At 44.2% G+C, this 15459-nt stretch overlaps 1 protein-coding gene across 2 annotated transcripts in view; it reads right to left on the reverse strand.

Moving 5' to 3' along the window:
* Dek (DEK proto-oncogene) overlaps positions 1–7643 on the reverse strand; it is a 31378-nt gene extending 23735 nt beyond the window's left edge. The window contains exons 1-6 of one of the 2 annotated variants that reach the window (XM_047558569.1): positions 7501–7643; positions 6257–6408; positions 2886–2987; positions 2532–2641; positions 1053–1147; positions 285–405 (exon numbers count right to left, since the gene is read on the reverse strand). In XM_047558569.1, coding sequence (XP_047414525.1) covers positions 285–405; positions 1053–1147; positions 2532–2641; positions 2886–2987; positions 6257–6401 — 573 coding nt within the window. In that variant the 5' untranslated portion in view covers positions 6402–6408; positions 7501–7643. Of the gene's footprint in view, positions 1–284; positions 406–1052; positions 1148–2531; positions 2642–2885; positions 2988–6256; positions 6409–6586; positions 6866–7500 lie in introns of those variants that run through there. The other variant, XM_047558568.1, reaches the window with a different exon arrangement.
* Positions 7644–15459: the final 7816 nt, after the last annotated feature.

Consider the following 15459-nt stretch of genomic DNA (forward strand, 5'->3'; position numbering starts at 1 on the left):
ACACAACCCTAGTTTGTATTTTTTGTCCCACTTAACATTTACTTTTCTTAATCTTAATACCCCTCATATTTGATATAAGGGAACATATTCCTATTCCTTCCATATTACTTCTACCATGAAGTGTTGCAGTTACACCAGTGGAAGGCATATTCTTTAAATGCAACTATTACTGAATGTCAAGCACAATACGGCTGTTTAATTACACTGTTTCACAGAAAAGAGAAAGTAAGGAAAAGGCCATTAATGGCTAATTTGCTATTAAAATAGTGGAAACTGATCCTCACTTTGCCAGAAGGCTTTGGATGCATTAGGAAATTCAGGATCCTCTTCACTAGTTCACTATTTACACCTGATCTCTCCAAATCAAGAACCTCACAGATGCTCTTTAACATGGCATTTCTAAATCTGAAATAGAAAATGGGAAAAACCAAGGTGATTATACAGGAGTGTATAAACATTCCCCACAATGTAAAGGCAACAGCCAACAAAACCGGTTCAGTCACATACATTAAAAAACAACAGCCAATGTTTCTCTGAATCTTATTCTTAATACTTCTAACTAGTATAAAACCACTTAAAATATTAGAAAACTGAAATTGCCATTTACCAAGTTTAAAAGCAGAAAAGTAAACTCACTGGAAAATTATGTAAAAAGTTTTCACCTACAAAATTAAAGAACTTGATAATTCTTCTAGCTAGTAATTAAATTTACATTTTCCCTTCAGGATTCAGACTATGACTATGTCTCAGTGAAGAACTCAGTAATCATTTCTATTAATTATTTAAACTACAGGCATTTAAGAAACAAAAGCTCTGAGAGCATATCGCCTTACTGCATTATGAAGAACACTTGCTATGAAATGATCATCTTCAAAATAGTTTAAATGGTTTAAAAGGAGAAACAGCACCTAAAGAATCAATCTACAGAAAAAGAATGGGTGGGTGCCCATGTTTAAATATTAAATATTTACGTAAGTATTATATAAATATTAAATCTTAAACAACAAAAAAGTACGGTGGTTAAAACATGATTATTTACAAAAATAACTTACTTTTTCAGCATTTCTTCCTTCTTTTTATATTGGATACTCCCTTTTTCAAATGGAAAGCCACTGAACTGCCCCACATTCTTCTTTAATGAGGACACCTGAAAATGTTTTTCTTATTATTGAAATTTATAATCTAGCAATGTACAAAAAATTCAAAGCCAACATCTTAATTTCTACATCTGTCTCCAAGTTATAATACTTTTTCAACATTGTTCAAAATTGAAAAATATTACTAATATTAACATTATAAAAAATCTTCTAAACTTAACTTTTGAAAATAAGTTGGAGTTTTAATTACTTGTCATTTGAGAACCTTCACCCAAACTGCTTTCTAATAATATCAGGAAATGTGGAATTTTACTACTTAAAAAGACATCTGTTTTGCCAGGTGCAGTGCTGCATACCTATAATCCCAGCTACTCAGGAGGCTGAGGCAGGAACAATACATGTTTAAGGCAAGTTGGGCAATTTATAGAGATCCTGTCTCAAAATATACATATTTTTAAAGGGCTAGGAATGTAGCCCAGTGGTAGAGCACTTGCTTACCTAGCAGCACCCACAAGTTCCTGGGTTCAATCCTCAGTGACACACACACAGACATCCTTTCCATAAGCAAAACAAGTTAGTACTACTATTTCTTATTTTCCAAATCAGAAGTCAAGACTTTTGGAAAGTAAAGCTATTCTTTGGTATTCCAAAGTTAATACCATTAACTAGTTATGAGACTTGTGTAAATTAAGATTGTTGTGAGGATTAAATGAGATTATACATGAGAAAATAAATTATGTCGGGCTTCAGACATTCTATCATAATAACATCAAACTTTTACTTTCCCCATGTACAAACCAAAATTAAGTTTCCTTAATTGTATGGAACACTAAATTATACATACAGTATAAATTTCTTTGGCAAAGAATTACCACCACATCGCTATCAGGTATTTGTACAAAATAAGATAAAATGATACTGAATTATTTGTTCTCAATGGCCAGAATATCCAAAAAAATTAAATTTCTGGCCAGGCATGGTGGCACACACCTGTAATCCTAGCTACTCAGAGTGAGGGAGGAGGATCCCAAGTTTGAGGCCAGCCTTGGCAACTTAGTGAAATCCTATATCAAAAATAAAAGGCTAAGAATGTAGTTTAGTAGTTGAGTACCCCGGGTTCAATCTCTAGGACTACAAAAAACCAAAAACAAACCAACCCAAATGTAATATATTCAAAAATTACTAAAATCATCAGTTTCAAATTTCAGTTAGGAATAAGAAACAACTACAAAGAGCCCTGAATATTGTAGTCCTAATTGCTACTGTTCAACTATGCGACCTGTGACAAGTCATAACAAGTATGTGTTAGTCTGCTCAATTGTACAGAAACAGAATTATCAATCAGTGTTGCAGAACTAAAATTATGGTTTTATCGTGAGGTTTTAATACACAAAGGAGCAAACAAATTAAAGGTTATTTTTAAAAAGGTCTTACAGTGCCTGGTCTGTTGTAAAGCAGTTTGTGTAGATTTCTAAGTTCATCTGTTTTTTTCTTGCTCAGAAAGAAATGTATCCTTTCAATTTCACAAAGTTTCTGCCCCTTTCCTTAAAACAAAACAAAACAAAAAAAACCATACTCATTACTTAATACATTTATAAAGTTGTTTTACTGACAATTACTTTACAGCGTAATTTACATATAACTTTGCTTTAATGACGCAAATAAAATTAAGAATAAATTACTATTTACTAAAGGCTAAATACCCTGCTAATGACAAGCAATGCTAAACAATTTTTGCGTATTTGGCCATTTTCAACATAAAATGGAAGAAATAAAGAATAAACTCACCTTGTGCGATTGTAAATGGTTCTCTCTGTAAGGAAGACACTTGCATTGTCAACCTCTCTACTTTTTTCTTTTCCCTCTTGCCTTCCACAATGAGACTCTTTTCTAGAAATTAATTTAATATTTGTTAAATAACAAAAAGCTATTAATTTTACTGAATAACCATGAGGAAAAAAGATTCCCCAAACCTAATACCTATGCTTCTCCTAAACACGGTTTTGAGAAGCAAATGACATAAAAGATGAAAAACATCATAGGAATTTTTTTAGGGTAACATTTTTACTTACCTGAAAAACTCACAGGGACTCAGTTAAGGTGGGGGGGAACCTCAGATAATGAACTTTTAGCCAGTTACAATTATTGTTATAGAGTTCAATTACTTCATAAAAAATCATCTAGATTTTCAAGTTTATTTTTAATTTTTCTTTTCATAACTGTACTTATTTCCAGGGTATGCTATGATAATTCAATATGTATATAAAATGTGTAATGATCTAATTATAACTATCTCCATTTCATCATTTCTTTGTGGTTGGGGCCTTTGAACTACTCTCTTCTAGTTCTTCATAAAATACAAAATCCTTGTTACAAACTGCTGTAGAACACTACAGCTCATTCCTCCTAACTGCATTTTGATGCCTATTACCTGTTGCCAAATAACACAAAATTCTTTAAGTTTAAATACATGATCAACTGGCCAAGCTTTAATGTGATGTACATATTCACAATGATGGCCATAAATCACTCTGAAAAAGCTGAGTTCTGTTTAGTCCAGAGTGTCTTTAAAAACAAAAGGAAAAATTTAGCTGGGCACAGTGGTATACACCTATATTCTCAGTTACTCCAAAGCCTGAGGCAGGACAATCTCAAGTTGGAACCCACTTGGGCGACTTGGCAAGACTTGTCTCAAAATAAGAAAGGGTTGGGGGCTGGGGTTGTGGCTCAGTGGTGGAGTGCTTGCCCGGCATGTGTGAGGCACTGGATTCGATTCTCAGCACCACATACAAATAAATTAAATAAAGGTCCATTGACGACTGAAAAAGTAAAAAAAAAAAAAAAAAAAAAAAAAAAGGGTTGGGGAATGTAACTCAGAAGCAGAGCGCCTGAGCATGTATGAGATACTTTTGGTTGATCCAGTCACACACACGCACAAACAGGAAATAGTATATAAAGTTTAAAACATTACGCTGGATTTATTTAAAACTACTTTCCACTGATTAAAATAGAAAAAATTTTAAAACTACATATTGTTGGAGGTCCTTTCATTTGCATGAATGCCTGTGTTGTGCAAAGCTGCATGTGATACTGAAGTGATGAAATGATGCAGACACTGCACTGAACATTTTTTGAAAAAGATCTTGTCTACAGGAAAGTGAGACAAATATGCTATAATGTGAAAGATGATAAAACACCTTAAGAAAGATACAAATAAGTTCTATGAGTAAAGAAGGAATTACATTTTGACTAGGAAAACAGGATCAAACATTGGTTCTGGCTCTAAAGGATACATAAAATTGGGGGATGTAAAAATATGCACAGGAAGTGTCAGAAGGGGATGCTAGCAAGTACATGCTGGTGTACATAATTAAGAACCAGCACTGTGAAGCCACCCTCTTGCCTCTGACTTTCTCTCACCTAGTGATTTAAAACATTTGCTTCTGATTATCATCTATAAACAATTAACTACCCAGTCTAACTCTAGGCGGAGTGTTCTTCTGAGATTTAGATCAACTAATACACACCTGGCTGCCACCTGGACAGCTCTACTTCATGTCCAGGTACCTGAACTCAACACATCCAAAACAGAAGTCATAATCATCTCCAAAATTGCTGACCTCTGCAAATTTTTCAGAAAATACCTTGTCAAAGAATGCAAGCTAGCAGTCATTTTTCTAATAGTCAACTCACTCACTTTCTCCCCCAAGTCACTGCTAATTTGACCCCTTTTTTGATACACATTTCATTAATTTCAATGTCTTGCTTCCATGATGCCTCTGTACTACAGTATTCAGGGTTAAATATAATTGGTCCACAAACAACTCAAATGAGTAAAAAAGAGTACTACTAAGTCGAAATACTATAATATTGTTAGGAGATAAACTTTTTTACTGAATCATGTTCTTAAAAAAATCACAAGAGCTCAGTGACAGATGCTTGTCCAGCATGAGCAAGGTCTTGGGTTCAAGCCCAGCACCATAAAAATAAATTACAATAAAAACCAACTATTTATTTAGAACAAAATCTGGGATTCTCTGAACTACCACCAGCCTTCCAAATATCACTGTTTGGGCCATTTACAGTATATTTAAATAACTTACATAATTTTTTTCCTGACCAAAACAAATGACCACCTCTGTGTTATCAACCCAGCCCCTCTAGAAAGACTGAACAACAAAAAATTGGAGAAAAAATATGCTGAGAAAGTTTTGGTTAGCAGATATATCACAGCCAACTGTCACTTATAAAAAAATAATCTATTAAGCAATAATTCATGTTAAAATCCGTGATGAAAAGCAGTGCTGTAGTTCAGTACAGACGGCTGCCCTCCCTAATGCACACAGCACTCCAACAGAAGGTTTACCTTGGGATCCCGAACCAGACTGTATTTATAAAATGCTGACCACGGACTGACTGAGATTCAAAAGAAATGACAGTTACACCTGGGTTGTGAAGAGAACTTCAAACCCCGGTCTCTTCCCGAGTGGGCTGCATTTTGGCCACGTAAAGGGACACAACTGGACGGGGCTCTCCTCATCAAAGAATGCTGAGCTGTGCCCTGAACTTTTAAAGGCTGGACCGTCGCAAGAAGCTGGCCCGCTTCAACCTGCAGCAGCTTCTCGGCTCAACAAAGTGCACGGCGGCCACGCTTTCCGCTGCGGAGCCCGCCAGCCAGCGGCCCGTGGCACCCGCTGCAGGGCAGCCTCGGTCCAAAACCGAGACGGCCGCGGTTCACCCCCACGCAACTTTCAGAGCCCTCTCCTTCCGTTTTGAACTACTTTCTCCGACAGCAAAGCTTCGCCGGTTTCCTGGCGGAAGAAGCGCGCTCGGAGGAGCGCTCTGCCCCGTGCAGCCCGCACAAAGGCAGCTCCCGCAGACCGCGCCCCCGGACGGCGGCCAGGGCCCGAGCCTCAGCGCGCGGGTCCCGGCGCGCCCGTAACTTGGAGCGGAAAGGTGCGCAGGCCCCGCGGCAGCGCCCGCTCCGCACGCGCGGACGGCTGTCAGGCGGCGCCCGGTCCGCGGCCCGCCCCGCTCGCGGGCCCCCGAGTCCCTGCCCCGCGCCGCGCGGACGGAGCGCGGCCCTCGGGCGCCGGGGCGGGGGCTGCCCCCGGCGCTGCCCGGGTCTGCGCGAGCCCTCGCGGGCGCGCGCTGCCCACCTTTCTCCTCCTCGTCCTCCTCGTCGTCGTCGTCCTCCTCCTCCTCGTCGCTCTCCGCTCTAGGGCCGGGCATCTCGGGCTCCTTCTCGGACGCGGGCTGGGCAGGGGCTCCGTCTCCGTCCGCGGCGGAGGCCGAGGCGGACATGCTGGACCTGCGGGCAGAGGGAGGAAGCCGCGCGCTCGGACGCTCGCTCCGGGACGGGGCGGCCGCGCTCGCCCCGCCGCCGCCGCCGCCCTCCCGGCCCCGGGCGCCCGGTCCCCTCCCCCGCGCAGGCCGCCGTCCCCACGGCCGCAGCGCCCGGGCCTCCCGCACCCCGCCGCAGCCCTCACCGCGGGAGGCGGCCGCCGCGGGCCTGGCGCGCGGGAGCACGAGGCGGCTGCGGGCCGCGGCGGGGCCGACGCCGACGGGAGGCGCGCGGGCCGCTGTCTGGCGTGACGCTCGTGCCGCGCGCGCCGCTCCACAGGATCAACAAGACTTTCAAAATGGCGGTTCGGGAAGGAGAGCGGGAATGCGACAGCCAATCAGGGCCGCGCGCTGCGAGTTGGCGGGCGCGGGCGGGCGGCCCGGCCTCCGCGGGCCGCGGGGGCGCGCGGCGGGGCGCGAGGGGTCTCCCGGCCGCGGGCGGAGGGCGCGGCGCGGGGCGCGCGGGCGGGGCGCGTCCCGAGCGGCGGGCGGCGCGGGCAGCGAGCCGGCCCGGGGCGCAGAGCGGACGGAAGGACGCTAGGGGGCCTGCGTGCTTGTTGTCGCCACGGTTGGTTCCCGGAAAGGAGGACGAGCGGTCCCGGGCCGGGCCGGGCCGGGCCGGGGGTGGCGGGCGGGCGGGCGCAGAGAAGTTCGGGAACCCCCGAAGCCGCCCTCGGCAGCCTTTCCCGGAGGCGGGTCGCTAAGGAACGACCTCCGGACCCGATCCTGGAAATGCCTCCCGGGTCTGCCTCCGAGGGTCTCGTCACTCGTACGGTGCACTAGTAAGGAAAAAGATCCCGCGCCCCTAGAGGTTCCCTGCACCCGCGACGCGAGTGGATTGCTGCTGCCAGGGCGGCGGGCCCTCCCTCCCGTCCTGCTGGAGGAAGCCCCGAGGTCCTGCAGCCGCACCCTCCGCCCGGGCCCCGCTCGCCTCCGCCAGCACCTCCGAACGCCGTGCTCCAAAGGCAACGCAGTGTCCCCTTCCAGTGACCCTTCGGTTAGTGGTGCCCATGGTTTTCCCCCAGCCCCTCAGCCAGTAGCTGCCGAAGGATCTCCTTACCCGATCGGTTTACTCAGCAGAAATTAGACATTTTCTTTGAATCCTTTCTTGTCCTTTTGTGCCCCTATCCCAGATGAGCAAACCCTGTCCTTTCTACTTGCGAATTTTACATCACTTCCCTCTCTGTTGAGGCTGTGTACTCTCTTCTGCTTTGAAGCCTGTCACTGAGACTCACCTTATTCCTTATTGCCTTTGCCTAATCCCCGTTAGTCACGGAACAGCCGAAGTGATCTTTAAAAAAAGAAACATAAACAACAACAACAAAATAGGTACTCTCTTGCTGAAAACCCTCCAGTGGATCCCCATCATACTTGGAATAAAATCCAGAATCCTTGTCATGGTTTATAAAATCCTAAATAATTCAATTGCGGACAACCTCTCTAATCTCTCACAAGGTCAGATGTTGCAGCCACACAAGTCTTTATTTATTTATTTTTTGATGTTCCTCGATAAAGCCAAGTTCATTCTCACTTTGGGGCCTTATACTTAATATTTTTTTTCTGCTAGGACTGCTCTGCTCTTTGAGTCTTCAGATGACTGGCTCCTTCACATTTAGCTCTTGAGTCCTTGTCTACCCATGACCACCACTAGTTCCTTACCACTTCTTCTCATTCATTTGAAAATATTAATTGAGCCAGGCATGGTGGCTCATGCCTGTAATCCCAGAAACTTGGGAGGTTGAGGCAGGAGAATCCTAATTATGAGGACAGCCTGAGTAACTTAGCCAAGACCCTGTCTCAAAATAAAAAACAGAAAGGACTGGGGATGCAACTCGTTGGTAGAGCACCCCCTGGGTTCAATCTCCAGTACTGCAAAAAAAAAGTTAACCTATTCTTCCTGTCTCTAGAAGTTAGAGCAGGACTAAGTACCTGCCATCTGGAAGCTCACATTAAAGTTGAGCCAATGAAAAAACAAGTGAATATATTTGTGACAAATAGTTGAAAAGCAGATTAAAGGAGATAGAAAGTCACAATAGGGTGGGTGAGATTTTATTTTAAATATTCGATGATTAAGGAAGGTCTTAATCCTTGAATCAAGGAATCTGACCTTTGCAAAGAGAACTTTGAAACCTGAGAGTAGTGGAGAGAGGCTAGATGGGGTCTAAAGAGTTCTCTAGGGTGTTGGATGTGGGGTGACAGTTAGTGAGAAGTCATCCCTGCCTGGGAGTGATGGGCAGGGCTTGTTTTTTTTTTTTCCTTTCAGGGAACTGGCTGTTCTGTTTTAAGCATGTAGGCTTGAGATTACAGTGAGCTTCAAAGGGAAACTCCAAGTAGGCCGTTGTTTGTGAGAACCTGGCATTCAGGGGAGGCAGCTGTAGCCCAAGAGGTGAGAGTAGCAGTCGTTAACATGCAGATGGTGGCGAAGCTCTGAGACCAGGTGGGATCGTGGACAGTGAATGCAGGTGGCCGATGAGGGAGAGGTTCAGGACTGTACCCTGAGTGCTGCAGTGTTCACAGGTTCTGGAGAGAAAGAAGAGGTGGGAAGAAGGACTGGAAACAGTGAAGTTGGGCGGGGGATCAACTGGAAGCTGTGTCCCAGCAGCCAAGTGACAAAGGAGTGTCTTCTGAGGAGAGGGGGGTTGCCTGGGTCAGATGTGCTGCAAGGTCAGGTGAGATGTGATCTGAGGGCGTTGGATACAACAGTGTTGCGTTGTTGGCGACGATGACGAGTGTCTCTGTGGGGTGGTCATCGTGAGGTGCCAGGCGCGGGGTGTAGAGGGATGGGCAGCAAACGCCTGCAGACACTCTGCCCAGGAATTCTGCTGACAGGAAAGCAGAGAGACGGAAAGGTAGCTCAAAGCGAGTTTCATTTTAAAAAGGGAGATATTATTGTGTATTTGTACTATGATGGAAATGAATCGGGAGAAGGGGAAAGGTGAAAACCAGGCACAGTGGTATAACCTGTGATCCCAACCACTCAGGAGGCTGGGCAGGAAGATTCCAAGCTCGAGGTAAACCTGGCCAACTTTGTGAGATGCTCTCTCAAAACAAAATAAAAAGAGGTGAGGCTGTAGCTAAAAGGTAGAGCTTCCCTGGGTTCAATCTCTACTACCACAGACACCCCCCAAATTAGTATCTTTTAAGAAGCCAGGTGTGGTGGTACACACCTATCATCCCAGCAACTTGGAGGCTGAAGCCAGCCTGGGCAATTTAGTGAGACCCAGACTCAGAATTTTATTTTATTTTATTTTATTTGGTACCAGGGATTGAACTCAGGGGCACTAAACCACTGAGCCATATCCCTGCCCCTTTTATTTTTATAATTTTGACACAGGGTCTCACTAAGTTGCTAAGGGCCTCACTAAATTGTTGAGCTGGCTTTGAACTTGTGATCCTCCTTAGCCTCCCTGGCCGCTGGGATTACAGGCATGCACTACTGTGCCCAGCTCCATCTCAGAATTTTAAAAATAAAAATAAAAAGGACCGAGGATGTAGCTCAGTGGCACATCGCCCTGGGTTCAATTCCCAGTATTACAAATGAAAGGGAAAATTTGACAATGGGAGAGAAGCAGGGGACAGAAGCAGGAGCCAACCTAAAGCAGGTATGTCAGGTTGGGTTTTCTGTAAGCAGATGCTGAAGAAGAATTTGGGGCACCAGATGTTTTCTGTATTGTTTGTGGATGAACAGTGCTCCACACTGAAAGGAAAGGAGAGGAAATAAGATTGGGCAGAGGAAGAGGTCAGACCACAAAGCTGATCTGAAAACCTTCAGCCAAGCCCCTGGGGAGCTTTGCAGTGAGCACTGCTCTTCTGAGAATCCTGCGTGGCTGGGTTCTGAGTCCCCTCAGTGGTCAGGCACTGCATGTAGGCTGCCCAGGAATAGCATGGCCTCCATGCAGTGCCTGCAGTTTTGGCAGGTCCTGAAGGAGTGACAGTGGGGCTGTCTACTGACTGCTGGCTTCAGAGGAAGGATCTGGGGGCACAGAATGTGACAGGAGATGGGATCTGGTGCAAGTGGAATTCTCCTTCATTGGGCAATGGACAGTTTCTACATATGTCTTAGTCTGATCTCTCTTGTTTTAACAAAAATACCTGAGACCCGGTAATTTATAAGGAAGAGAGGTTCGTATGACTCACTGTTGTGGAGGCTCAGAAGTCCAAGAGCGTGGCTTGGTGCCAGTGTGAACTGAGTCCCTGGTGAGGGACTTCCTGTTGCATGCTACGAGAGGCCTCAGATGCTGAGACAGCAAGCTGTGCCAGCTCAGCTCCGCCCTCCTCTTCTTAAGAGACCACCAGTGCCATCATAGCCTCATGCTTATGATGTTGCCCAACCCCAATTACATCCTTAAAGGCCTCACCCCCAAATACAACCACATATAACCTGGGGGATAAAGTTTCCAACACATGAAGTTTGGGGACACATTCAAACAGCAACAGATTAACCAGAGGGAAGACAAGATAGGTGTGCAGACTCAGGGTGGAGGTCAGCAGGTGGGTTGGGGATTTTAGAAGTTCTTATTCCTTTAAGTTTCTCCCTGGAGTTAGGAGCAACACCATTGCCTGTGAGTGTGGAAGAGACTGTTAGAGGTCAAGAAAGAAGAAATGTGAGAGGAATGGAGTAGAAAACGGAGTGGGTGCCAGGCAGCTGCAGGACCCATTGAGGTTTGTGCCGTGCAGTCAAAGTGAGACCAGTTAGCATTACTGTTTTTCTCCAGCCATCTTCAGCTACCTGGTAGTAGGTACAAAATGGAAGAGGCAGCCAGGAGGGCCGGCAGCTAAAGGAGAGAAGGGTAAGTGGAAAATAGGCACGAAACAGTGACTGGTGATGGGCCACAGTGTGCTGAGCAAGGAGGGAAGAAAGATGTGAGAAGGATGAGTCTTGAGTCCAGGGACAGGATTACTAAGTTACATCTTTTTTCCCGCCTTTGCTGCATTTATCACCACCTGAAAGTTCCCCACTAAAATGTAAGCTCCCCACTAAAATGTAAGCTCCCCGAGTTGCAGGCTTCCTTTCTCTTGGTCATCACTGTATTCTTAGCACCAAAAGCAGTGCCTAATTCAGAGTAGCTGGTCAGTAATTATTTGCCTAATGAATGAATGAATGCAAACCAAAATAAACCCGTATTATGAAGATTCAGCATTTTAAAAATTAATGTGATGAGAAACTATATTAGGTTAGAATAGACTACTTCGTGGCTTAAAAGTTTATTTTTTGCTCTATTAAGCTCTCTAGTTAGTTCAGGCAGCTCACCTGGGCTTCTTTCTGTGCATGTGGTTTACTCATTGCTCTAGGCTACTTTGATCTTGAGAACCTATTACCTCAACACAGTCCTTCATGTTCCTGGTGGTAAGGAAGAGAGCAGGAGAACCCATACTGAAGGCCTTTGGTTACGTCTTTCCAGTGATGAGTGGCCAGATCAGGCATAGGATTCCCCCTGGGGCACACAGGGACTAACTGGTGAGTACTGCTGCTCTTGCTGTGGAAGGAGCCGATAATTGCAACCTTGTCTTGAGTAACTGGAAGGAACAGAGAGGATGTGCTGGGAAGTACCTGTTGGCCTTATTTCGGTAGTTGTTAAAACCTCAGTTCTTAACATTTCTCTCATTTTGCCTCTGGGGTGTTTTTACGTTCATTGCGTGCACCTGCGGATCTTTCTCATGCACATATCTATGCTTCCCAGGCTGTAAACTTCGTGGGCAGAGACTGTCCAGCCTTCCATTGTGCACTCCTAGAATTTGGCACAGTGCCTGACATATAGTAAACACTCTAAAAATATTGGTCTAATTGAAATGCACCCTGTTTTGGTTCTTAGACAGTGGTATGCATCTGTTGTCTACATGCTATTTAGAGACTATCTAGCAATATCCACTCAGTATATTAAAGTGGCTTGAATAAGCTGATGACCAGATTCTTTTTTAAACCAGGTCATAAATATAAATACAGGGACACATTTGGTTCTTCTAAAAACAAGATATCATACTCTATTTTTGGTAGAAAGAGTTAGCCCAAGTACACAGTTTGGTAATTTGAGATTAGGTTTGAGAGTATCTGAATGCAGCAGTGACCAGTTGGTAAACTGGGTTGCTCTAGCCTGAAAATGGCCAAGTAAGCAGAGAAAAGGAGGGAAATGGTAGTGAGACTTGGAAAACTCAGAGGTCAAAGATGAGTGGTTACCCAACTTCTGTCCCTTGTAACTAATTTCGCTCTAAACCTTACAGGTATCATTTGTAATGCATTTCATTAATGTATCTTATCAGCTGTTCCATGTAGTGAAACCAAACAGAAGCATAGAGCTTTGGTGTATGGGTTTGTCTGCTGTAAAATAAAGAGATCATCTCAGTAGGAGGAGTTTTTCTGCATATGGTGCATTTAATGTCATTATGGTGTCTGGTTGTATTTAATGTCATTGCACTGGCTAGGTCGTAATATCAGCGTAGGAAGGATGTTTTTCACTAAAGTTGTCTGAATGTCCTCAACATTATAGGACTCAAAATGAAGTATCTTAGCAAATAGATATGTCTAACTCTAAGACAGTTCTATCAATTTATTTTGAATGTAGACCTTTATAAATATTATAATTTATTCTATGGAACTAGAGAGGGTTTGAGTATGTACATGTCCCATAGGCTGCTTGGGTTTAAAAAATTAAATTTAGAGGAAAGACATATTTTCCAAGTAGGGAAAAAAAAATGATGCCACCTCCTAATATGTTTTTCAAAAAATATACTTATTGTATCTCTCTTCTATGCACATGTGTTAGTCAACTGTCTGTCACTGTAACAAACCCGGAGACATCAGCTTAGAATGGCTTCATTTTGGATCACAGTTTTGGAGGTTTCTGTCCATGGGGGATAAGGCCTGTTACTTTTGGGCCTGTGGTAAGGCACGGCAGCATGGCAAAAGCACGTGGCTGAGCAGAACCACTCACCTCATAGCAGAGGAGGGAAAGAGAGGCCAGGGACCCACAGTCTCCGTTAAGGGCACCCCTGCAATGACCTGAAGGCCTCCCACTAGGCCCCACCCCTGGACATTTTCACAGGTCCTGATAGCACCCAGCTGGGGACCAAGCGCTGTGGGTGTGAGGCCATGGCTACTGTCCCCAGCACCACAAAACAAAACAAAACCGGGGAAGGCGCTGTAGACATCTAGTGAGCAGAGGCCAGGGACGCTGTTAAGCCTCCTGCGATGCTCAGGGCGGCCCTACACAACAAGGGATTATCCCGTAGAAAACGTCAGTAGTGCCAGGAGTGACCAGCTCTCATCTAAAGTCTACCATTCCAGTAAAACTGCTCTCATAGAGACGAGCAAAGGCTTCCAAACAATCGAGTTGAAAGGCTTTTTTCTTTTTCTTTTTTTAAACTGGGGATTGAACCTAGGGGTGTTTTACCACTGAACTGAGCTTCGTCCCCAATCCATTTTTTTTTTGTCTTTTTTTGATACCAGGCTGCCTAACTACTGAGTCACTTCCCCAGTCATTTTTAGTTTTTATTTTGAGGCAGGGTGTCACTGAATTTCTTAGGGCCTGGCTAAGTTGCTGAGGCTGGCTTTGAACTTGCAATCCTCCCCACTCAGCCTCCCAAGTCTTGGAGTACAGGTGTGCTCCACTGCGCCCTTGAATTCTCTGATATCAGGTTCTACACAGCAGGTTTCACACTGTTTGCCCTCTCCTTGCAGAAATTTACTTTCTCTTCCATGACATTGCTTTCTCTTGCTTCTCCTCCTTTGCTAACTCTGCTGTATCTGGTGGTCTCTCAAACGTCCTTCAGGGATCTACCAGGGGCCCTTAGCTCTTTTATTGTACATGATTTCCATGGCTAATCTCTTCCACCCCCATGATATCAATGGGTCTAGATTTTTAAAATCCAAATCAATACATTTAACAAATTACTCTCTTTGAGTATCACACTACTAACAAGTGCCTATTGTATACCTCCACTCAATATCTCATCAATATTTAAAATTCCATGTTATAAAAAACCTAATTCATTTTCTAGCAAGTATCTTCTCTTTTTACTGATTTTACTTAATGTCATTATTGCCTACCTTGTCATGTGAGCTTGACAATTTGAAGTCATCTCAGGCATGTCCTTGTTTCCAACTCCTTACATCAGGAAATCTGGATTTTGTCCTCTAAATATCTCTCATGCCTACCCCATTTTCTCTCAGGCCAGATCAGCTCTTGACTTAACTGTTATAATAGTCTCCTTACTGGGCTTTTTCCATGAGCCTTATCTTGTCCTTTCCTTACCAAAAACCAAGTCTACCAAACAAGGAATAATCTTACAAATTCTATAGACTAGCTAGTATAACTGGCAAGCAGATTAATCTAGTAAGATTCAAAATTTTGCCTTCTATTTTCTTTTTTTTATTATTTTTTCTATTTTCTTTTTTTTTTCCTTCCCTTTTAAAAACATTGCCTTCTGAATGGAGCATTTCTCATGTCTCTGAAGCTGAGACACTGGTCCTCATGCTTCATGTGTCCCCGTAGTACTTGGCTCATATCTTTACTATGGTGCTATTTGCATGTCTGCCCTTAGAGCAAACATCTACTGAGTTGTCTTGCGGAAGCACCCTTTCTGAAGAGCTGTCCTTCCCCTCAGCCTCTGAAATACCCTCCCATCCCCATTCCCAAGGCAGTATCCACCATCCATACAGTTAGATGAAGAATTCTTGTAGGCATGTTTTTACATCGTGACTTATCTCAGCAAGGCCAGTTAGTCTCCTCTCTGGGAATATGGATTTGAGAGAGAAAAATATTGATTCCACTTGGTAATTGGATCTACAACATATAAAGTTAGGGACTGGTGGGAAATTTTTCTGGTATGTGAGTGGGAGAAGCCCTAGTCTACAGGGAGAGAGAAGAATGAAGATGAAAGAGGATTGAGTTCAAACAATGTGATGGTTAATTATGTACATTAACTCCACAGGCCGTAGAGTGCCCAGATAGCTGATAAACATCACTTCTGGATGTGTCTGTCAGGAGGGTGTTTCCAGAAGAGATTAGTGTTTGAACTGGGG

This window comes from Sciurus carolinensis, chromosome 7, assembly GCF_902686445.1.
Source record: "Sciurus carolinensis chromosome 7, mSciCar1.2, whole genome shotgun sequence".
Classification (NCBI taxonomy): Eukaryota; Metazoa; Chordata; class Mammalia; order Rodentia; family Sciuridae; genus Sciurus; species Sciurus carolinensis.